The sequence below is a fragment of the Colletotrichum godetiae genome, assembly GCF_030913485.1.
Source record: "Colletotrichum godetiae strain CBS 193.32 chromosome Unknown BDP55scaffold_22, whole genome shotgun sequence".
Taxonomy (NCBI): Eukaryota; Fungi; Ascomycota; class Sordariomycetes; order Glomerellales; family Glomerellaceae; genus Colletotrichum; species Colletotrichum godetiae.
In genome coordinates this window covers 522,783-545,589 of record NW_026851270.1, presented here as the reverse complement: position 1 = coordinate 545,589, position 22,807 = coordinate 522,783, and the positions used below count along the sequence as shown (strand labels likewise).

Below are 22,807 nucleotides of genomic sequence, written 5' to 3'. Positions count from 1 at the left end.
TCGGTTCGATTCCGCCACCAGTATATCTTCACCTGCAAAGCATAGCTTCTTTATAACCTACTACTCTAGCTAGTCTATGAGCAGCTTGATGGCTTTCAGTCTTTACAAAATTTTGACTGAGCCGCCGTTGGCTGCGATGACACTTCCATTGATCCAGCGTGCTGCTTCGCTTACGACCAAACCAACCACTTTGGCAACATCCTCTGGAAGTCCGACTCCGTTGTGGATTGATTTTCTCTCGCTCAGAACTTTCAATGCGGCTTCGCGCATATCCGAAGGTGCACTTCCAGTGAGCGCATCCGTCGCCGTGCCACCCACTGAGAGGGAGTTCACTGTAGTTCCCAACGTCTTTGTGTCCTGGCTCAGAATATCTGCCCAAGATCTGGTCATGGATTCCATTGCTGATTTGGTGGATGCGTACAACATGGCACTTGTAAAGTTAGCATCGACACTAGAATATCAGCTCGCTATCCCTTTTTTGACTGTAACGTACTAGGATGCTGCTACAGTACGAGCCCAATCGCTGGAGATATTTACAATGCGAGATTCAGGCTGTATGTAGTCTCGTTTGAGAAGAGCGTCCATCATCAGGGCCAAAGACTGCAGATTGCCCACTAAGACCCTCTGGATGAATTCGGCATCAAGCTCACGGATGGGCCGCGCTTCAAATTGAGTTGCGAGGTTGACAATGATGTTGAGCTTGCCATCGAACTCATCCTGGACTTTGTTGGCGATCGTCTCGGCCAGGTCTGTCAAAAGAAGGTTTGCAACTAATCCGGCCACCTTTGGGGCATCAAGCTCGCTCGAGTGGTAGCCCTGTTAGACTGTCTTTTTAAGAGATTCGAGTAGGTTCGGTGATCCAGACGATGCGCAGGTACCCAGAACGTTTGCTCCGCAACTGGCAAGGTGGATAGCTATGGCACGGCCAATACCGCGAGAAGCACCTCTGCCACCAGCATTAGCAAGCTCCTGGCCAGTCCCTGATACAAGGGCCAGATGACAAAGGGGTCCTGAAGCTTACGTTACCAGGGTATTTTTGCCTCGCAGATCTTAAGGAAGGGGAGACACCTCCGTAGGAGTTTGCGGCGTTGCGGTGCTCACCTTGGAAAGTTTAGGTTTGATCGTTTGGAGTTCCGGTACTGCGATGTCTGGCAGACACTTTTGGAGACTGTAGCGAGAAAAGACCATGTCTTTATGTAACAATGGAAGCATAGATATATCTTCTTTAGCCGTACCAGGCAAAGAAGGCTTACAAACTAAGCAGTTCGATCTTCGTGAACTTACAAATCCAACAACCTCCTTCGCAAGTTCGCTCTTTTGACGGACGACGAAGTCGCGAGCGAGCCACTTAGAGACTCACAGCAGCGATTTTCAATCAAAGGCGCCAAATTTCTTTTTGGGGCTACTTAGTTACAGTGCTGACCATTTTTCGAAAACATGCATTTGCATCTACTCATGGTTCGTCTGATGACGTTCTCTCCGCTTAGTAGCCGAATCGGGCCGTCACGGACTTCAGCATGCGATTGCGCCGAGCCATCACAACTCGACTTGAGCATGCCAAGTATGGCACAATCATCACCTTGAGCGTAAGAGATAAAAAAGGAGAAGGTGGTGTTTCCACATTCCCCGTAGCGGCAACCTTCCAAAATCCGAGGCCCAGCATGGCTCTCTACGGACACCCCCATCGGGTTCCCGTCATCTCAACGAATAAGTATGTCGTCTGAGATTTACACTCCTCGAGAGAACAAGAATATTGGACGCTCATCAAATAATCGTGCAGATGTCATCTTACTACAGTTCCTGTTCTGCCATGTCTTTACCTCTGGGTTCTTTCCGCTTAAAACCGAGGCCCGAGAGGACAAAGCTTTGCTATTATCTAGTTGATGAGAGTTCTAGAATGACATCAGACTTGTATAAATGAGTTCTAGGTTCATGTTATTAACAGAGAAAAATTTCCCCACTTTCAACTTGGTGATTATCAGGCATACTCCTCATCCACTGCCAGCATCGCAATGTCTCCTGATACTCAGGCATCGACGCTCACTACTCTACAACCCCTGACTCAGACGTTGAGCCAGAAGTCGATCATCACAACAGATGACCCATCATATAAGCTTCACTCGGAGCCGTTTGCTATTCAGAAGCAGCTTTATCCGTCGGTGGTCCTCATTCCAAGCACCATCGAAGAGCTCTCTTCCATTGTACGATTCTTGTACTCCTCGAGCTTGGACTTTGCTATCCGAGGTCATGGGTTCAAGTCGCCTTCCGCCAAAGACGTAATCATTAGCATGCTAAACTTCAAGAGCCTGCAATATGACTCGACAAGGAAGATTGCTATAGTTGGTGCGAGTGCGACTTGGGAAGAAGTAGTGGGGTTCATGGAACAAGTTGACCCCAAGTATTCAGGTTAAAACAATTCTGTGTAGGGTATCATACTCTCCAAGCTAACAGGTTCCAGTGCCGGCGGCCCGTACACCAAGCATCGGAGTCACAGGATCCATCTTGAATGGCGGTCTTTCCTGGATGTCCACCGAGTATGGCGGTATCAGCGATCCCATCAACTTCCTAGACGCAGAGGTAGTCAAGTACGATGGCACGGTCGTCATGGCATCTCGGGAGCCAGATCTTCTCTGGTCCCTCCGGGGAGGTGGCGGTGGCTTCGGCAGTAAGCACACTGTTATTGTTGTTGTTGCTCTTCTTGGCTGACAGGAATCCAGTCGTTACCAAGGTTCTTCTCCGCGCACATCCGTACCCAACTGACATCTGGTCCGGAATTGTGCTCCTGCCGCGGCGTCTCTTGGCGCAGATGATTGATGAGCTAGTGGAATTCAATCACTCTATGCCTCATCCCAAGGTCAATTACTTCATGTACTTGATGCCCAAGCAACTTCTTCACACAGTTCTGGAGAACCCTAAGCCTGATGTGGAGGACTCGGTCATCTTTCATCTTTACGACGCCTTGGGTGAGAAGCATGGCCGAGCTACCTTCCGTTGGGTCCTTGAGAAACCCGGGGCAATTGATCGGACAAGAGTTACCAACATGAAAGGTGTCATCGACATGCAGAGTAAGACACCATTGTACATCTCAGAGTAGTCCACGCTAATGCGTCTTTCATTTCAGGAAATGCAAATGTGATGCGAGGCACAATGAAGACACTGTACGCGCCCATGGCAGTGGCCGACTTGGATAGCCGCACAGTCACGCGAGCTATTGAGTTTTATGACAATATAGCGAAACTAGACCAATCTATACACGATATGTCTACAGTCATCTTCGAGTTCCTGTTGCTCGTACGTCCTCGCTTTGCCCAGTTACTGCACCTGTACTAATATGTCAATTTCAGCGACCCCCAATCGGTGGTACAGCAGAGGTTGCCTGGCCTCGATCCAACAACTTGAATCACCTGCTGCTATTTATCATTAGCTGTCCGGGAAATGGATCAGATGAACAAGAAAAAATCATTCGTCAAATATCCAACGATGCGCCTAGTCAGGTTTTGGGCCCAGAAACTCAAGCAGAAGTCAATCCTGCTGGTCTTGAGCCATCATATCACGATGCAAAAGGGGTGAGTACATACTCTATCTCGGAGCAGAAAGTTTTAGTCTCTGGTTGCTCTGCTGACAAATGTGTAGGTATACCGGGACCATTTTGAGACATTGGTGGAAATACGACGTCGTTATGATCCCAACAAGCGCTTCCAATCATTCTTCTAAGCGTCTCTTTTGAGTCATTCGATCCAGTGGTCTTGTCTGGAAAGATCCCTTTAGTCTTTCGGCAGCTCAATTGTACTTTGTATTCATTCACACCCGAGACACTATTACAGGCCATATCTACTTTACATGTAGTGATATCATAATATCATTAACTGTCGGATTGGAAGTCCAATTCGACCTCGAGGCAAGGGGCCCGCGCAGGGGCCACTTACAGACCATACTTACGAGATCTACGGTCTATCCAACCTCCGGTTAGAACCTCCTTTTTACACCTTACGCAGAAGTTATATATATATAGATTTTGACCTCTTCGTCACCCACGGTTCGAACCATCCCTGTGATAGGAATACCAACATTAACACCCTACTTGGCTCGCGCCTCATCCTTGAAGCATTATGCAGGCAACCCCATAAATCTACGCATCTCCCAGAGGGTGACAAATGCCCATCTTCTTCATTTTAGAATCAAATAGCCGAGACTTGAAGTTTAACTGATGGGTTTACGTGAGTGGACTGTTCCGTTTAATGAATGTTTGTGTGGCACTCTGCAAAGTGCCAAAGTCGTTCCAAGTGTAACCTGCAGACTCGAGTCAAGGGTGGGGACGAGCTTTTGACTCGCATCCTCGGTTCACTACCACGTAGATATCATACTCCTAGATATTGCCACCAAGTACGATGAGCGTATTCAAGTCCAATATCTGCATAAATAGGAATGAAGAGACGCAGTATGTGAACTTTGAAGAACTGTGACAGGCAACATTCCCTCAAGATTCCGATACTGCAACCCCTCCGAAAGACGACCTTTACGATGGCTTCAACGTTCGCGCTAAGACCCCAATCTCAACTAGATATTGATGAATTCTCACCAATTATACAGACCCGAACAACAGTTTGCTGAACTCGCTAAGATCGAAGGCCATGTAGAGGAGGCCACCATCGCAAGCGTCTACGATCAGCTGAAGGCTGTCGCCCCAGAGCTCCTAGTTGGCCAGTGGGTAGGAGGCAGTTTCGACACGGGACATCCGACCCACTTGCAACTTCGCAACTTCAAATGGGCGGGCAAAGACTTCCGGTCCGTCGATGATGTAGATCCAATCATGCGATACGAGGAAGACGGCAAACGAACATGGTTTTCTGATTATGGCCATGCGCGAGTGAGTGCACCCATTTCGGGCTAGTACTTGTTATTGAACATATTACTAAGTGACATGCCAGGTCCGAGAGGTGAAGTTCAGGGGTGTTGTAACCGCAGCAATGGTGTATGACAAGTTCCCCATCATTGACGCGTTCCGCTATGTCGACGAAAACACGGTGGTCGGTGCTATGGACAATAAGGAACTTCAGTCAGGGACATACTACTTCTATCTGAGAAGAAGGGGACAGAGCAAGGCCTAGCTACTTAGACTATTAAACTATGCAGATCATCCGTTAGTCCGGGGCCCCGCAGACGATCCCCCAGAGTACAAATACCACGAAAGACCTGGTGTGTGAGAAAGTTCGCGACTATTCAATCGTCCTGGTAAAATCAGTGGCTAGTCATTTAATTAGTTTAAAAAAGGAAACCCTCTCGTACCGCGTGTTACCGAGGATCCGAGGTCACTCGCCTCCAATGTCTTTGTTCCCCCGCATTCTCATCACAACTTGTCGGACAAACCCCACCCACGTCACCTCGAACCCACCGTTTCATGCGACTTCTTCATCTGCTGAGTAACAAGTGAACTTCGATTTGTCGCATACACTGCATGATATTCATCAGCGAAATTCAAAGATAGTTTGAAATGACGAGCACGCCGACGCCTTCATGCACACAGGATACAGCTGCTCGATCGCCGGGGCGGACTTCACATACTGCAGCAACGTCTCAGAGACTCAAGAAGAGAGAGTACGATCGCAAAGCCCAAAGAGTTGCTCGCGAAAAAACGAAGAACCGAATAGCTCAGCTCGAGAGCCTGGTGGAGAAATTGAGCCATCAAGATGACACTGCTACCACGGCATCGCTCATGGCGGAGTTGTCAAAGGTTACTGAACAGAGGAATAAGCTTATGAGATGTCTTAAAACAACGTCTTCTCTATTTAACGATCATGTGAAGGAGGCCGAATCATGGGGTTCAACGGGGATGGTCTGTGACATACCTTCTCCACCAAAGCCGCCATTGATTGAAGAAGTTTCGCCGAAGCATCCGAGCCCAGGATCCTCAACTTCTCCAGCATACTCATCAGCGCCTGTCTTTGATGGCTCAACCGACGATGTTCTTGAGAGGGAAATAGGGGATGACATGGATAGCTTCATGGACGAATCTTCTCTTGACATCAGCCAACTACTAGGCGACTCAATGTTTCAGCCAGACTTCACAGCGCCTGTGCCATTAGAAGACACGCATGAGCGACAGATGACGGCCGTTACGCTCGATACACCCACCCCAAGGAAGAAGCAGCAACTCACCACAAAACACCGACAACATGCGTCTAAATGCCATTGCTCGTCAACCACCCGAGTCCGACGACTCTCGGATGGCTCACAAGTCAGTTGCAACAATTGGAAAGCGGGCAACGAAATCCTTCAAGAGCCATTTGCTCTCCCCGACGCTTCATGACAACTGGAGGGAGAGACTATCGAGGATGTTCCTGTCCACGCCGTGCTTCACGGCTGGGACAGCATAGCCCACTCGGGCAGGATGACGCCTTTATGGAGGAAAGTTCGCCAGCTCGATGAACTGTGTTTCTCGGCATGTGGTCAGGCAGAACGCCTTGCTGTTCTTTTCATTATCCATCTTCTTATGAGGGCATATGCAGATCCGACGCTGGTGAAGTCTGCAGTCGTACCGATGTGGTATCTCAAGTCGTAAGTACAATGCATCTGTGTCTCTAAACGCAAGCATTGGCTAACCCCGAAAGGCCGTTGCAAGAGATTTCCCACGACCCATCAGCTGATTACTTCGCCTGGTAAGTTGACTCAAGTCTCAGTAAAGGATAAAATGCTTATTTGGAGAACCTTAAAGGCCAGCATTGAGGTACCGATTCGCTGTAGCGCCACACCGGTACTGTAGCAATCTGTTCTGGCACATGTTCAAAGAACACTTACGAATAGTATGGCCATACGATTTTCGTGACTGTTATACCAGGAACATGCAACTGGGAACATATGGCCTTTCGCCTTTATTCAAAGAGAAGATCCACGACTTGAGATCTTGGACAATGGCACCAGACTTTTTTGCCCAATTTCCTGAGTTAATGCAGGATATACCAAAGTTTCCGGGTCAACCGTCGCCGAAAACCGCTCTTCCATTTGGCTTGACGCTCTCGCATGGTGTGGACAGGTCAAGGCCGGCGAGAAATGATGGCGAGGATGAAAGTCAATCTCCAAGAACCGATAACGACATGAAGAACCGCGTCTTATTCCCCACATCTTCTCATGTAAGCGGCTTGTTTTTGAGCGAGCTCGGGATCGACAGCGTCACAGATTGCTTCGACTTCTGATCTTCGGGAGGTTTTAATACGGCTTTCAGATCCTCGGAGCTTTTGTGTTTCGATCACAGCAGTGGCGCAGGAAAGACACGTCTTCACAGTCCCCATTATCGGAGTACAAATATCTATAAGCGTACAGTATATAGGTCTATGTCATTACTCAAACATATTGATAGCCGTTTCCACTGCCGTACGGATAGACTACCTTACAAGGTGATGGACAGCGCTAGCAAGGGTGGCCCTGCAACGCCAGCACCTCCGCGGGCCCCCGAGTCTCCACCGGATCCGAGTGTACGATGATTCCGACTCTGTCGGACAATGAGACGAAACCTTAACTCGCTGGTCAGGCCTCACAACGAGGCAAATTTTCCCAGTGCAAAACCCCCCTGAAGTTCAGCCTCAAGTTTTCGTCATTCTGGTAACGACCGGGAAGACCTTCGCCGAGAGGACCTGCCGACGGCTCCGCGGGGAGCTTATCATATTTACCACTACCCCGGAGACTTCATGAGGGAAACCTCGTTTGCTTTTCTTCTGTCATCGAACCACCGTCGAATCATGTATTCACGCAAGATGTTACTAGGGGTACTGCTATTTAGCATTACACTTGCAGATGCTAGACTATCTTCAGATGGCAGCCCCGAGAATCCTGATCTGACCAGAAGTTTACCTCTGTACCATCGGCAGACCAACGATACGATACTTCCTATACGGCGAGACTGCCCCTTCAGTCCTTGGGATGAGCTTTATATAACCGATTTTCTTCAAGAGCACTTCAACGATCTATCAACGACTGATCACTGCTGGATCATTAAGGGTGTAGCAGGGCTACACGAACTACTTCAGAGGAACATTTCGGCCAACCCCCTTCTCAACGTCACTATACCGACATGTATACCGCTCAACGTTTCCAGCAAGGGCAACGCCTTCTCTATTGACTTCTCAGATGACACATATAAGGTTAATGGGGTCGGTGAGGATGAGTTCGTGTTATTGACATATGTGCATCGTGAGTTAACCCCTGCTCCTTGAAGTCTATCACGTGTATTTGACATGTTTTAGTTGTATGCATGACGGCGGCGTTCTTCTTCTGTTACCCCGTCATCTTGGTACTGGCATCGACGCCCAACTTGTGCATCATGATCGACCGCGCACTCCAGGAGCCCACGAAACGAAAGTTGCAACGATGGCAGACAATATTCACAGTCTTACTCTTCGCTCCACTATCGACCGCCGGACTCGTTACCGGGATAGTTGCAATGGGAACCTCAGACCACGCAAGAACAGAGCACGGAGTATGCCACCCCTCTTCGAAGACTCCCAAGACTCCAAGTCACCATCTAATCCCGAACTCTCCTAGATCATCGGTTATATCACTATCGGCCTAGCCGCAATATCAGTGCCTCTCTACCTCTACCAAAAAAGACTCAGCTCCCGCCCCGACCTAACCTTCTACATGTACCGCCGCCTCAAGTTCTTCAATGCCCTCGACTTCCTCGTCTGCCAAGCCATCCTGCTCATCTCGGGCTTTGCCCTTCCAGACGGCATCGACGATTTTGGTATCATGACGATTTGCGGCACAAACACGCTCTCTTCGTCGTTGCTCTTCTCTTTGGGCATGATTGTGTCGTTTGTATGGAACTGCGCAATGGCTACGATGACGGTGCAGTGGCTTCTCGAACGGAGGATTCGGGGTGGGAGTTTGAGGGACAGGGCGCCGCCGTGGATGTTGAAGATATTGCGGAAACGGTCGGATTCGAATATGACTTTCCAGACGTTTCAAGAGTCTCGTTGAGAATGCTAGATTGCTAGACCTTGATGTTTTGGAAGCGGTTCTGGACAGCGATAGACCATATTCACTTTGGATTAGCGAAAGATATGTAATTATTCACTTTGAAGACAGGCACTAGCCCGCCAGGGACGATGAGTGAAGATGAATACTTATGCAATGAGGCTCAGTGTTGTGTCTAGCAAGAAGAAATCGGACATCCAGCTCCTCTCTACATCTATTCTACCAGTTGAAGTACTTGGAACTCGGAACTGGGGCCCGGTCCAGCTTGAAATACCCAGGCTGTAGCTTCTGGAAAACCTCCTTGGGATCATACTTCTTCGCGATGCTCTTGAGCTTAGCCTTATTCTCCGCGCCGTATCCACTGATAACATCCTGGAACTGCGCAGCGTAGTTCATGTAGATGTAGTCGTTCGCCACCCCCCGCGCCTTGGCTTCATCGTTGATCCTTTTCAGAACGGTTGACGTGAAAGAGTAAATCGCATCATCGTCCTCTTCATTGCTCCACATGACGGCTAACTGAATAATATAGAACGGGCCATCTTCGACATCAAGACCCAGCGCATTGCCCCCGTTCTGCTGCATGTGCTTCAGCATCGGAACAGTGATGCCCTGGAACACGAGAGAGGGAATAACGCCGGGCAGATCCGTCACGGCAAGGACCTCTTCAAAGTAGATTTCTTGCGCGGCATCAACGAGTTCCTTATCGGCTTCGCTGCTAATGACGCCATAAATCTCTCGCGGGCCCGGCGGTGAATCCTCGGCTCCTTTCGCAGCCCAGTCAGCGATGATTCGGTTCTGCGTCGTATCCGAGATGGCAGGAATAGTGTTCCATTCGGAAAAGATGTCGGCCTCTCCGCCGTCCGGCTCAGCGTAATAGAGTGTCGGAAGAGAGAGCTTGGTGCCGTTGTAGTAGGCGTATACGTGCCACAACCCGGCCTTGGGGTCCTTTTCCGCGTTGGCAATGAAGTTGGCGTAAGCCCCAGAGAGCGCAGGGAATGAATCTTCGAGGTAGGTCCGGGAACCACCCCACATCTTGCCGCCTGGAAGCGAGATGGTCCGGAGGTTGAAGCTCACGACGAGGCCAAAGTTGTTGCCGCCGCCGCGTAGGGCCCAGTACAGGTCAGGGAACTGGGTGGCCGATGCTCGGATTATAACACCTGTGGCGGTGACGACCTGTCAATGTCAGCTCGGGCTTATATTTTAGCCACAGAGAACTTACATCGTAGCTTTCGACGTTATCACAGGCCCAGCCGTAAAGGTTAGAGAAGTACGAAATGCCGCCTATCATTCCATCAGCTGCGCCGTTCTACGCTTGACAACTCTTCGGCCGAAAACTTACCTCCAGTAGTAAGCCCTCCAACACCGATGTCGTATATCCGACCACCAATAACATTGAGATCAGACTTTGTGAGCTCCCGGTAGACATCGCCCCAGATGTTACCTGGTTGGATCGAGGCAATCTTCTTATCGACAGACAGCGAGATGCTCTTCATATTCTGGAAAGAGATGGTGATGCCATCCTGAGCGTTGGATGCGCCGGCCATTGCAGCGTGGCCACCGCTTTTGGCAGCGAATGGGCACTGCGTAAGACGGGAGAGTAGAACCACGACAGATACCTGGTCCGGCCTCGACGGCTTGAAGACACAATAAGGGCTAACCTGGGCTTGATTCCCAGACCAGTATGAGCTGACGAACTCAGTGTATGCAGATTCATTCCTCGTTTCGACAGCATCATCGCCATAGACAAACTTCAAGGTGCCACACTACAACAGAAACCTAATGTCAGTCACCTTGAGAGCGGTATTGCGAAGGGTAGGCGGCTTACCGCAGCAGAGCAACCTATCTCTGACCTCTTGTTGAAGCCGGACAGGTTTGGAATCTCGGAAACTACAATGCCTAGCTCCTGAAGCGCATCGACAACATTGAAGTTGGCAGGCTCTGTCGGACTGATGTCAGCCGCGGAGACGTGGATGGCGTGGCTAGCTACAAAGGCAGCCGCTGCGAAAAGTCTAGAACTTCGCATGGCTTCGCTTGAATGTCGTTTCGCTGATTTGGAGTCGATCTTCAGCTCAGGCCGAGGATGTCGTTGGCAGGAAACAAAACCATGAGTCAATTCAACGGGGCAGTTGGGACTTTATGTTGGATTGGTAGCTAAACCGCGAGTAGCATGCAGATACCTCGCGCTGACTGCAGAATAATAATCTGCATGTTGCAACTTCAAATCTTACCCGCATGTGCAATGCTGATGAACCCCATTCTTCACTGCAAGGGACGGCTGCAAAAGCCGCATGGTCCTATCAAATCCGGCTTCGACCGAGAGTAAGCAGCCACAGATGAGGCATTGGGGCATTGCTCCACGGCTGGGCGCCGATTTTGTCTCGCAGTTGGTTGAGACTGACGGAATAACCGGCTGCGAGCCATCCTACGTAAGCAGAAATATGAAGCCATGGATGGTGACATGTTCCTTCGTGTGATGTTGCCTGTCATACGCAGCGAAACCGTAATAGTCTCGCGGGTGGGCGGTCGAATCTGTGTTGGATCTCTTGAAGAGGTGACAGAGTATCTATACCTCGGCTAACTCATGCAGGGCCAAGACGTAGGGGGTCATTCTCGCCGGTACCCCATGTCGCTGCAGGTGTGATCGTGAAGAACTTTTAGCCCAGAAGCAGCCAGTTGACAAGATAGAGTGTTTGTGAGTGTTGTTGTCAACGACACTAGTCACGGCTATGCCAGGAGGAACTTGCTTAGCTTTGTCTATCATCGCCGATGAAAAACGACTTCCATCTTAGACCAAACACCCATGGGAGGGAATTAGAGCGGGTGAGAAGCAACGAATCTAATCCGATTGATATACCAATTTTGTCCACCACGAGGCTGGCTAGAGTGTACGCAAGGAACATCACCTCTGTGTCGCTTGGCACACTCCAAATATATCGACGGGCTGCCCCGGAGTCTCAGTCACTGAACTAAGCCTATATGAAGAAGTTGGGCGATGAGTGTAGCAAGGCTAGATCAAGGTTGAAAAGTTGATAGATACAACAACACGGGACTGATCCTATCGGCTGCATGAGCGTTGAGCATCCAAGAATCGGCATGCAGGCATCTTCTCAGGAAATTGATGCAACGTAACTGTGAGATACGGTACAAATGAGTAGTTACAGTAGACTATTTTGCCGTAAATGTGCTCACGGTACCGCTCAAAAGTTTCAGCATACTCTTCTCGTCATGACCAATAAGACCAATAATGTAAGGTATCAGTGATGATGAATGAATGAAGGTATCGGTCGGTATTCTCCGTCGCTCATTTTCGGGCGTAGTATAGCTCTGCAATTGAGCTTGAGACAATATGCGGGTTTCTTGGTGGTGAGACGAAAACGGGTATTCTTTACTTGATTTGAACGTGAATTCGCGTTCAGAAGCACTGGATGAGCATTATCGTCGTCACAGCGTTGCGACAAGCCTCATTTGACGATGAGCCATCCGACATCAGTCGTCGAAGATGTCGGAGCGGTGTGCCATCCCTTCGCCGGACCGAACATCGGAGTATTCATTAGTAGACAACCTTCGACCATCACCTCACCTGGGACAGGGACGATGGACGTCTGGAACAAGCCAATTGCGATGCAAGAATCCGGGGCAGGCGTTGAAATTGGGATCGCACTAAGGCATTCCAGCCTCCGTGGCGACCATCCGTGGGAAGCCTCAACGTTGGACCGTCCCGACTCATTGGCAGGTGTCAGACGCGGTTTCTTTTGACGTGAAGGATGCACCGTCTGAAAATCATGGAATGGGCCCCGCGTGATGTGCCCTACCCAACCTTCCTGGCTACTTCACCCCCTTCAACTTCACACAAGGTGACGTTGGCGGTCAACCTCAGGCGGGTCATGGGGCCAGGCATTACCAGACGTGGCGGCGGAGTCGCACGGGACATGGAGTTATCTAGATGGTGATTGGCGTTGTGTTGAGGGGCGGGGGGGCGGAAGCTGTAAACGCGGTTGGAGTAGCGTGTCTCGCTTTAGGGGAGAATGTCTCGATGGCGCTTCCAAGCTTATTAGGTTATGAGGTTGTCTCTGCCCAAAAATCAAAGTGGTGATCCGGCCAAGTGCCAAGTGACGCCATGCTGGACCCAGATCCAGCTGGGACAGTTCACTATGCATGGAGGCGCAAAAACTATGGGGAGCTTTCCCCGCCCTGGGCCGGGGCTAGTTACTTGTACGGTGAGCTTTTGATCTCGTGAAGGGCTGAAGGTGGTCAGTGAAGATGGCGCAAGATTGGATAAGTCGACGATGGCATATATAGAAGCTTAGATCTCGAGGACTGCATTCGAAGAGAAGGAAACAATTTGACTGTTTCTTGGTGCATGCATCGACCAGGAACCGAGACGGCTTTCCCAGCAGCTTCCCCGGATCATCAGTGACGGCAGCCAGGTTGCAGAGACAGGAACAAGAGAAAAAGGGGGCCGAAAACAGGTGATCCCTGTCATCGCATCGCTGATCGTCCGCCTACACTGTACAGTGCCTCTTGTGATGCTGATTTGTGTGCGCTGGACCCGTCTGGAATTGCGTGCGAGTTAGGCCTCAGCTCAGGTCCCTCCACTGTGAGCGTGGCCGATGAGTCGTTGATCTGCAAGCCGGGCAAAAGACTCCAGCAATCGTCCATCCCGCAGGCTGGGCATCTGGGCATCTGGGCACCTAGGCACAAGCGGGAAAGGGCGTCGTGGCAGACGCTCCGAGAGGTAGACGGGCGGGCTTGGACGGCACGGCGGCACGCTCGGGCGGTTGAGCGGATTCGAATCGGACTGAAAACCAAGGGACTCCGACCGATATTGGGCGGCTCTGCATCTCTAGGTGCATCAGAAATCGCAAAAACGAGGATCCGGGCAAACAAAACTGGGATAGCAGCAGCGGAAAGACGTGGCAAGCCTTGGGGTCTGGTGGTTCAAGTGTTTCCTCTCGCATCGACTTGCCCAGCAGAACAGGGTGGATGCCTTCACGGCGACCAGCTTGAGGTACGTGTTTCTGATTCTTAGGCGTCTCTGAGGTGTATCGCCGCGCATCGCATGGTTAGGAGGGCGGCATTTGCAGGCAATCCCGCAACTGTCATCAGGGAGAGTTTGAGAGTTGTGAAAGGTGAGGCGAGGCGAGGGACGATGGACGAATGGGAGGCCGTGGAAGCTGAAGCTCTGCCCAAGTTTTTTTTTGCTCATGCTAACCGAGGAAGGGGGGCGGCCAGACATCGAGACGTGGTTTCAAACAAGTCACCAATACTTGGATTTGGCGCTGTCGCGATACGGAGATCCGAGTATCTGTCCCTTGTTCCGGGTTACTTGCTGTTGTGAGGTGGTCTCAACTCTCTACTATCTAGTAGGTACTCACTCACGTACTCTACTGTGTAGAGGTTGCCAGATTCACTCACGGACAGGCTCTGACTGACTGAGCAAGAGCACATGGTTTTGCAGGAGACATCGGACACCGGACTTTTCACAAATCACCAATTGAGAACGAGTGAGAGGCCCAGAGCATTCACGGCCATTTGAGAACAGACTTCATCTCAGGCGCACTTGCATCTCTTCTTCTTCCTCTTTCTTGCATCTTACAATTGCCTTGGCATTTGGTGTTTTGCACCTGCCCGCCCTTCACACCTGCAGAAATCTGGAAGGAGAGACCAAAAACGAGAGACGACCTAGAGACGAGAGACCAGACCAAGGGGTACGTACCCTTGCCATTCTTTCCTTCCCCCTTCTCCATTCCCCTTCCTCCCCTTCCCGTCCTGCTCCTGCCTGCCCGCTGCCCACTGCCCAGTCTTCCTCTATCTTAAGGTACCTTAGGTAGGTAGTGACTCCACCGCGGCACCTGCCTGCGCTGCACTTGCACCTGCGACTTGAGGTGCTCTTGCCTTGCGGAAACCACCCCCTTGCTCCTGCCTGCCCTTGCTCTTCCCTTACGTCAGGGGCCGCCTCACCCAGTCAGGGAAGGAAGGGACCTGCGTACCTGCGTCACGGACAGCGCATCCCAAGCAGAGGAAACACACAGTCGCAGCGACGCACCTAGAGATTTGCTTGCACTTGTTCTTGCTTGGACGGGGGCCAGAAACGTCCCATCCTGGGGCATTGAGAAACGCGACACACTTTCGAACCCTCTTCCACGGCTTCAATGCAACCCTTCTCTTCTTCTTTTTCCAATCTTCCCCTTCCCTTCCTTTCCTGCTATTCGCATCTTTCCACCACCCGGCAGCTTCACATTGCCAATCGCCACTACCTGCTGCCACGCGATCCATACAACCCACCGTATTACCTGCCCGCCGCCGCTCTGACATTGTTCCAGACCCCTCCAGATCACCACCATCCCTCTACCCCGATTCGCTGTCTTGACGCAACATCCTACCTACCTACGACGAGACGGGAAGGGGAAAAAAAATAGGGTCAAAAAAGGGAGAGCTTCAGCTTAGCTCCCACACCACCCACTTTGTTCCCCCCCTTTAAACGCGACGAATTATCAGCGGTTCAAAAATACCCGACGAAACAGGACCCCCAAAACTTCGGGGAGAACAGCACACATCGCACGAATTTAACATCTGTCTACCAGCCTTACCACAGCCAATTGCTATTTTCCACGTTTTGACGACCTCAATTCCTTTCGCATCAGCCACAATGGCTCTCCTCGACGCTGCCGCGCCGCCGGCGGGGGGGCCGACACTTTTCGGCATGGGCATGAAGCAACTTTCCCTCATTACGGTACGCTCTCAACGACTGTTCGCATTAAGCATTGCCTTGCGCAAAGGCTCTCCTCTGTATAGGCGGATGCTGATAATGGCCTCGCTTCATAGCTCACTTTCCAAAACTCGGCATTGATTCTGGTAAGTCTGCTTGTCGTCGCGATCTCTAGAGACCAGCGCTGACTCGGCCGTGGTAGATCATGCACTACTCTCGCATCATGCCTCCTGTGGGCGACCACCGATACTTCACATCCACCGCAGTCTTCCTCAATGAAGTGATCAAGCTATCCATTTGCTTGACCTGCTCCATTGCAGAGGTTTCGCGCACATTAGCACCGTCAACGCCGGCCACCGTTATCTTCGAGCAGATCTTCAACTCCGTGTTCTCGGGCGATGGGTGGAAGCTCGCGATTCCAGCAACACTATACACGCTGCAAAATACGTTGCAATACGTCGCTGTTGGAAACTTGGATGCAGTTCACTTCCAAGTGCTATACCAGCTCAAGGTGCGCAGTTACGGACTGATTATCTGTCTTCCGGGAGATGAATGCTAATCACATGCTTGCCGCAGATTCTCACGACCGCCGTCTTTTCCGTTACGATGCTTCGCCGCGCCCTCGGCATGAAGCGCTGGATCTCTTTGATCATCTTGACGTTGGGTGTATCTATTGTCTCTCTTCCCCAACCTGGGTCCGCGAGCCATGCCGAGTCGACTTCGGCCAGTATCCTCCTACACGACACCACAGACCATTTCTTTCCTCGCTCCGTGCACGAGCTTGGTCAAGCTGCCGAGGGCGCGGCCGAGGTGGCCCGTGAGCTTACCAAGCGGGCCGCGGACGGTCTCGCGGGCGTCGGCGGAGAAATCGTGAAGCGGTCGGCCTCGTACCAGGGTATCCAAGAGGACCAAGACCCGTCGCCGCTCATGAACTACTCGATTGGACTGACCGCTGTGCTCGTCGCAGCCGTCGCTTCAGGTCTTGCCGGAGTCTACTTTGAGAAGATGCTCAAGGAATCGGGAACTCATGCCTCTGTGTGGACGCGCAACATACAGCTCTCGTTCTACTCGCTGTTCCCTGCTATGGCCGGTGTCATATTGATCGACGCGGAGGACATTGCCAAGCACGGTTTCTTTGAAGGCTACAACTGGGTCGTATGGACCGCAATTGTATTCCAGGCTGTCGGTGGCGTGCTTGCGTCGCTGTGCATCAACTATGCGGACAATATTGCAAAGAACTTCGCCGCGAGTATCAGCATCGTTATCAGCTTTCTGTTCAGCGTTTGGTTCTTCAACTTTGAAGTCAACTTCACCGTAAGTGAATTTCCGCAGTCTGCCACAACTCGTTAATGTCTGACACACTCTCAGTTCATTGCCGGCACTGCGCTGGTTCTTGTCGCGACCTACATCTACAGCATTCCCGATCGCAAGGGCCGCCCGCCACCGATTACGATTGCCAGCTACGAGAAGGCAATGGTTGACCCGGCCTACACGCCAGCCGTCACCGACGAAACCAAGCTTAACCTTGACCCGCTCGATGCGGTCCGCAGTATGGGACTTTCGACGTCTAGGCCATCGTCGCCTATGCTGCATCACCACCGAGCGCCATCAGCTAGAGGCAAGAACCGCGACGACTAATTTGCACGACATCGTCGCCTCAATGACGTCATTTCGAAATGTTTTAACGTTTACTCGTTGACCGGAGTCGAGTTGGGGGATCGGATGGGGAGTACCATGACGAGCAACAAAAGGCCGGGTAATAAAAAGGATTGGAGGGGGGTTTCGTTTTTTGTGCACCTTTCTGTTTTCTCTTGGGTGGCATGCTCCGGAATATTTGGACATCGAGTCCTGGAATAGAGTCCGGCTTGCATGTGAGCAAACCACCCACACACCACACAGTATCATCAACAGCGATACCCGGCCAGACCGTAAGGTCCAGGCAACGGTGCATTGTATATCTGAGGCCCCTGTTAGGGAGTCGAGAGAGCGAGTGTTCATATTGCAGAGGCTAGCAGTTGCATGCTGCTGATGAGTAGTGCAGCGCTAGCCGCTCGTCGAATAAGAGCTTTACATCGTTACAACCAGATCTATCCGTGGCAGTGCCTAATGATGTGACCTGTGTAGTTGAATAGTTGACGACGAAGCGGGATAATTGCCGGGGTTCGAGTGTTCATTGTCTAGCAATTTACGGTCCTAGGATCTCTTCCACAAACATTGACGCAATAACAGGCTCCCTTCCAAGAAAAAGCCACAGATCAAATACTTCCAGCCACAAAAGTCTAGACGGTTACCTCGCCCGTCACATAAGTTCCGGCAATCTCCTCGCAACTCGCCCACACAAACACTTTCTCGCCTTTTGCTGCTTCGATAGTGAACACAAGGTCTTTGCTCGGCATCAGGCTCTTAACTTTTCCCTTCTAGAAAAAGACCAGTCTACCATCCGAGGTTTCAGCCGCCAAAGTGACCCAAGGCGCTCTCTCCTTCCAGATAGGAGCCTCGCGGTTCGAACAACACAGGATGGCGCGGACGATGATACTGTTCACCGGCCCCTCGTCGTGTTGAGGTATGTCAACAGCGAGTACGAGGCGCGGGAAGTGCGCCAAGCTGCGCACAATCTTCTGACCAAAGGGCGGGTTCCGGGAGAGTACCCTCTCGATGTGGAAGAAGTCCATTTCAGCAAGTCGGCGGACGGTTCTGACGCCGTGCTCGACGAGTGAAGCCATCTTTTTGGGCCCAATTTCGGGTACCTGCAGCAGCTCCGTCGTCATCCCCTCCTAGCTTTTGGAGACGACGGCACGCCAGGTCTCGAGGGAACGCCTGAGGCCAACGGCGTCTTTGCGACAACCCATGATGTCGGCGCAGGCGCGGAGAATCTGGCCCAGGATCTTGACGATGCGAGCTTTGTCCAACAAGAGCTTCTGACGGGCCTGGAGGGAGAGCCGATCGCCGTAGTCGCCGCCCGAGGCTTCGCACTGGGCGACGAGGAAGACTTTGTGCCAGGGCTTAGCGAGGTTTTCTTTCAGGGGCCAGCGAGCGGAGGGACCGTTGTTGATATGGGAGAAGGCGACTTTTTCCAGGGGGTTGAAGGTGAAGGAGAGGAACTCTGTTGCGGAGGCAGCACAGCGCAGGATCTCCTCGGGAGGTGGGCCGCGAGGAAGAGAGGTTAGGGCTCGGATTGTTGGGGAGGAGAGCGCGTGACGGAGCATGATTGCATGGTGCTCTGGTGAAAGTTCTGCTGCTTTCTTGGAGTTCCTTGAGGCTTGTGTGCTCTGCGAGGGCCGAGAAGCTGGCGTTGAGGACTGAGCTTGAGAACTAGAGCCCTTGGAGGGTGTTGGATTGGAGGTGAGAAGAGGAGGCATCCTAAACGCTTGACCGCTTGCTACTACAGCGTAGTGCGCTCAGATTTCGGATGAGGGTATATTCTAAATCGAAATTGAAAAATTGCATCGACGTCGATAGATGGAAAACAAGGGGAGAACTGAAGGGCAACCCCTTGATCTCGAGATCACTTATGGAAGCCTCGAGGGGCATTCGGCATCTCTCCTTCCTCGAGCATTTAAAGCTCTGTCGCTTAACTATGTCCCCAAAGATGAAGATGACGAGGCAGGTGCGCTTCTTGCCTAATCTTTCCCCCTTCTAAGCTGCCTTCCTCGCCCAGCTACAAGGCACCTACCTTGAAGATCAGATTCATTGCACATGAGGGATGTTACTTCCACCCACACCGAACATGAGTCTTCCAATGCGGCTCATTCTAATCAGAAAGATGGAAGACAAAAGTCGTCTGCCTCCCACGGGGTAACACGATGCCCGCTTACACTTCAGCACAGCATGTTGGTGGCATTCATTTGCCAGAGCCTTGCTTACTTACATCAAAGGCACATCGGGATGAGCGTACGAGTAAGCAAGATAGCACAGCGTTCCCTCTATGCACTTATTGCTCAAGTGCAAAGTAAAGTCGGCGCCAAAGGCTCTAGTGGGGAAACGGGGCTGGCCGGGGCTCAGCCGGCACTTACGATCTGCGGCCCGGGTTGACGCCGGCAGTCCCCGCAGTAGGAGTGGGTCCTCAAGTTAACGTAAGGTACCTTAAGGTACCTTATCTGCACTAACACCCGCCTGAAGTTCTGCACCTTTTCAGCTTTCCCTTGCGCAGCTGAACTACGCTCTGACTGGCGTGACGTGACTGATTCGGTAATTTGGTTCTTAACTGGAAAGAATCGTCAGCCAAACGATTTGTCTGGCCCCGAGTCTCGTACGTACCCAACGTCAAGTGACGAAGCTTTGCCCTCCATTTTCAAGGTTTTGTGAGACGGGGAGAATGACGTCGAGCGACACATGCACCAAGATAGTGGACCCGAGTGAGACAGGGCGCACTCGTGCAACGGCATGTAAGTCAACAAACGGATGGACTCCAGACGCCACAGGCAAACGCTCCGAGTACCTTTCAGCCTCCAAGAAAGCTTTTCTTGATCTGCCGTCTCACCTCCCGTCGACTCTTACCACCTGTGCCACATTCCTACCTCGTTTACCAAGTTACACGTCCCCTGGACATGAACACCTGGTTACGGCATGTGGGTGACACCCGCTGCGCCCCAGTCCCGCGCCTAGGTATATGGAGCTCTTATCTTATCGGCACTTTAGGTGGTCGCCATCTGGTCGCTTTCGCATCGTTTTTCACTTTCAACTCTGGCTCTTCACTGCCTCTCGACGTGTCTACCTTTCACACTTCTAAGACCTGAAAAAGTGACATTAAAGTTTTCAGTGAAAACTTGGATACCTAGGTACACTGTTTATAGGTTCCTTCCAAGACATACACCTTCTCTAGCTTACCTGTACGTGCTCCATGGCTTACGCAGGAAAGCCCATGATGGATTCGTGATGGAGAAGTGGATTGTCCGATGAGAAGAGGGGTACCAACGTAAGAACGCCGGCCCAATCGGGACAGCTCTAACCCCCGTCACGCAATCACATTGGTGTTTGGACGACAGCTGCATCGCCATGTCTTGGCTTTCTCTGTCCTGATAGGGCCAGCCAAAGCTGCCAGCGATAAGACAGCAGATCCCATGAAGGTTACATTGCATGGCTGCCTCTCCAAGGCTGAGCAACAACACCAACTGGCGCCCATCAACTGGATCCAATTCCCAAACTTGGAAACCTGCACTTGCCTCGTTCTAAGACCACGTCTTCAGCAAGTCTCGAAGTGACACACGGCAGGCAACAGAAAGGCAGGCAGACACCAGGCCACCTTTCCTCACACTCCCCCTTAACTCCTCACCGAGCTACTTCCCATAAGAAGTCATCCTCCCCGACGTTCCCCATACTATCTGACTCCTCTTCTTCATCTCTATCCTCCCTCAACCCCCAACATCCCACACTTCTCTTTACATCCTCTCATCTTCAATCTCACAGCCTCTCTACCAGAGTCTTCCTACCGAGACATTCACTGCCTACTCCCGTCTTCCCAGATAAACTTTGATACTACCTAGTCATTTATCATGGCCGGCCACGTCTGCTATGTCGTTCCTCCCCACCTGCTCAAGGCCATCGCCAACGCCGAGTGCAATAGTGAGCATGAGCGTCATGCCGCGAGACAGGCTTTGAACCTCCGCGAGCTGTTCACCACCCGCCGTGCTGAGCGACTCGCCATTCTCGGTGGCCCTCGTGCCCAGCGCCACCAACTCTCCTCCCGCTCCCGCCCTTCCATCGTTCCCGATATTTTGCTCCAGCACATCGCCGACTCGACGGATGTTGACGATGACACCAGAGCCTGCGCCAAGAGGGATCTTGACCACATAAGAGGTGTTCAACAAAAGGTTCAGCAGGTCCAGCAAGGCGAATCCGAGGGTCTTCAGGGCCAGATCACCCTCGCTGCCACTGCCGGCAAGAAAGCTCCCAAGGACGACAAGTTCTATCGAGCTATCTATAACGCCAAGAACACCGAGGACGAGACCAAGTTGCCTGGCGACGTGGTTCGTGTAGAGGGCCAGAAAGCCGTCGACGACAAGGCAGTCAATGATGCGTTTGACAACGTTGGCGAGGTACTGAAGATGTACAAGGAAAGGTTTGACTGGACTTCCATCGACAACAAGAACATGCATGTCATCAGCTCCGTCCACTTCGGTCAGAAGTACGAGAACGCATGTAAGTGCTCTTCTTGTTCCACTTACTTTAGGCTATCCCCTCCCCCTTCCCCCATTCCCCTAACCATCATCGGCTTTCACGCTGTTAGGACCACGCTAATAGCAAACGACAGTCTGGGACCCCGAGCGTATGCAGATGGTGTTCGGAGACGGCGGAGAGTTCCTGAGTAACTTCACCGGCACCATCGACGTCATCGGACACGAACTCACCCACGCGGTGACGGAGCACACCAGTCCTCTCGATTACCAGGGAATGAGCGGGGCCCTCAACGAGCATGTTTCCGACGTATTCGGCATCATCGTGAAGCAGATCGTCGAAAAGGAGGATGCCGGTAGGTTAAAATCGCCCATCACGATGTTGACATTACTAACAACCATTGTAGAGAGTGCCGACTGGCTCATTGGCGAAGGCTGCATAATGCCCGGTGTCAAGGGCGTTGCTCTGCGGAGCATGAAAGAGCCCGGCACTGCCTACGACGATCCGCGATTCGGAAAGGATCCTCAGCCAGCCCATTTCAAGGACTACGTCCCAACTTTCGAGGACAACGGTGGTGTCCACATCTACTCGGGCATTCCGAACAAGGCCTTCTATCTTGCGGCAAAGGCTTTTGGCGGGTTCTCGTACGAGAAGGCTGGTCCCATCTGGTGGAAGACCATGAACTCGGGTCGCGTCCCTCCTAAGTGCACCTTTATCCAGTTTGCCGATGTCACAACGGAGATCGCGGAGGAGCTTTATGGAGATGAGGCTGGCAAGATCGTGAGAAATGCCTGGAACGAGGTCGGCGTGACCAGAAAGGGCAATTAGGAACCGAAGCCTCCGCCTGGCTGCAAGCCCATATGATGGGATGTTTGGGGCAATTCTTTCCACTGAGTAACACACGAGTATTGTCTACGTAGTAACAGAGTTACCTAGAACCTATCAGAACCATTCTCCTGCTCCGCTGCACATAAATTCTAGGAGTGTTTGATTCCCTCGAATGGCTCGGTTATCTCG

The 22,807-nt window shown here is 51.7% G+C and overlaps 9 protein-coding genes across 9 annotated transcripts; 6 read left to right on the top strand and 3 right to left on the bottom strand.

Moving 5' to 3' along the window:
• Positions 1-102: 102 nt before the first annotated feature.
• On the bottom strand, positions 103-959 carry BDP55DRAFT_632459 (uncharacterized protein; the record flags this gene model as incomplete). The annotated part of the gene is made up of 3 exons (XM_060572427.1): positions 103-451; positions 494-816; positions 933-959. The coding sequence occupies 3 exons, from the start codon at positions 957-959 to the stop codon at positions 103-105; spliced, it is 699 nt and encodes a 232-aa protein (XP_060429297.1).
• A 1,053-nt stretch (positions 960-2,012) lies between these two features.
• Positions 2,013-3,714, top strand: BDP55DRAFT_632458 (uncharacterized protein; the record flags this gene model as incomplete). Its single annotated transcript, XM_060572426.1, has 6 exons — positions 2,013-2,406; positions 2,459-2,665; positions 2,718-3,065; positions 3,122-3,291; positions 3,345-3,566; positions 3,634-3,714. The coding sequence occupies 6 exons, from the start codon at positions 2,013-2,015 to the stop codon at positions 3,712-3,714; spliced, it is 1,422 nt and encodes a 473-aa protein (XP_060429296.1).
• An 807-nt stretch (positions 3,715-4,521) lies between these two features.
• BDP55DRAFT_729058 (uncharacterized protein) lies at positions 4,522-5,108 on the top strand (the record flags this gene model as incomplete). The annotated part of the gene is made up of 3 exons (XM_060579521.1): positions 4,522-4,532; positions 4,591-4,867; positions 4,929-5,108. The coding sequence occupies 3 exons, from the start codon at positions 4,522-4,524 to the stop codon at positions 5,106-5,108; spliced, it is 468 nt and encodes a 155-aa protein (XP_060429295.1).
• Positions 5,109-5,491: 383 nt separating this feature from the next.
• Positions 5,492-7,190, top strand: BDP55DRAFT_694225 (uncharacterized protein; the record flags this gene model as incomplete). The annotated part of the gene is made up of 5 exons (XM_060577324.1): positions 5,492-6,235; positions 6,317-6,555; positions 6,609-6,656; positions 6,713-6,976; positions 7,031-7,190. The coding sequence occupies 5 exons, from the start codon at positions 5,492-5,494 to the stop codon at positions 7,188-7,190; spliced, it is 1,455 nt and encodes a 484-aa protein (XP_060429294.1).
• A 558-nt stretch (positions 7,191-7,748) lies between these two features.
• Positions 7,749-8,970, top strand: BDP55DRAFT_729057 (uncharacterized protein; the record flags this gene model as incomplete). The annotated part of the gene is made up of 3 exons (XM_060579520.1): positions 7,749-8,184; positions 8,238-8,470; positions 8,536-8,970. 3 exons carry the CDS (start codon positions 7,749-7,751, stop codon positions 8,968-8,970), a joined length of 1,104 nt encoding a protein of 367 aa, XP_060429293.1.
• Positions 8,971-9,186: 216 nt separating this feature from the next.
• Positions 9,187-10,990, bottom strand: BDP55DRAFT_552966 (FAD binding domain-containing protein; the record flags this gene model as incomplete). The annotated part of the gene is made up of 4 exons (XM_060569255.1): positions 9,187-10,140; positions 10,187-10,248; positions 10,307-10,730; positions 10,793-10,990. 4 exons carry the CDS (start codon positions 10,988-10,990, stop codon positions 9,187-9,189), a joined length of 1,638 nt encoding a protein of 545 aa, XP_060429292.1.
• A 4,459-nt stretch (positions 10,991-15,449) lies between these two features.
• BDP55DRAFT_161777 (nucleotide-sugar transporter) lies at positions 15,450-17,336 on the top strand. Its single transcript, XM_060565691.1, has 5 exons — positions 15,450-15,700; positions 15,793-15,822; positions 15,879-16,187; positions 16,253-16,990; positions 17,045-17,336. Exons 1-5 carry the CDS (start codon positions 15,617-15,619, stop codon positions 17,312-17,314), a joined length of 1,431 nt encoding a protein of 476 aa, XP_060429291.1. The 5' UTR covers positions 15,450-15,616; the 3' UTR covers positions 17,315-17,336.
• A 619-nt stretch (positions 17,337-17,955) lies between these two features.
• On the bottom strand, positions 17,956-19,035 carry BDP55DRAFT_694221 (Sec63 Brl domain-containing protein; the record flags this gene model as incomplete). Its single annotated transcript, XM_060577323.1, has 3 exons — positions 17,956-18,078; positions 18,106-18,432; positions 18,466-19,035. The coding sequence occupies 3 exons, from the start codon at positions 19,033-19,035 to the stop codon at positions 17,956-17,958; spliced, it is 1,020 nt and encodes a 339-aa protein (XP_060429290.1).
• Positions 19,036-21,168: 2,133 nt separating this feature from the next.
• On the top strand, positions 21,169-22,618 carry BDP55DRAFT_552728 (metalloprotease; the record flags this gene model as incomplete). Its single annotated transcript, XM_060569229.1, has 3 exons — positions 21,169-21,814; positions 21,927-22,145; positions 22,197-22,618. 3 exons carry the CDS (start codon positions 21,169-21,171, stop codon positions 22,616-22,618), a joined length of 1,287 nt encoding a protein of 428 aa, XP_060429289.1.
• Positions 22,619-22,807: the final 189 nt, after the last annotated feature.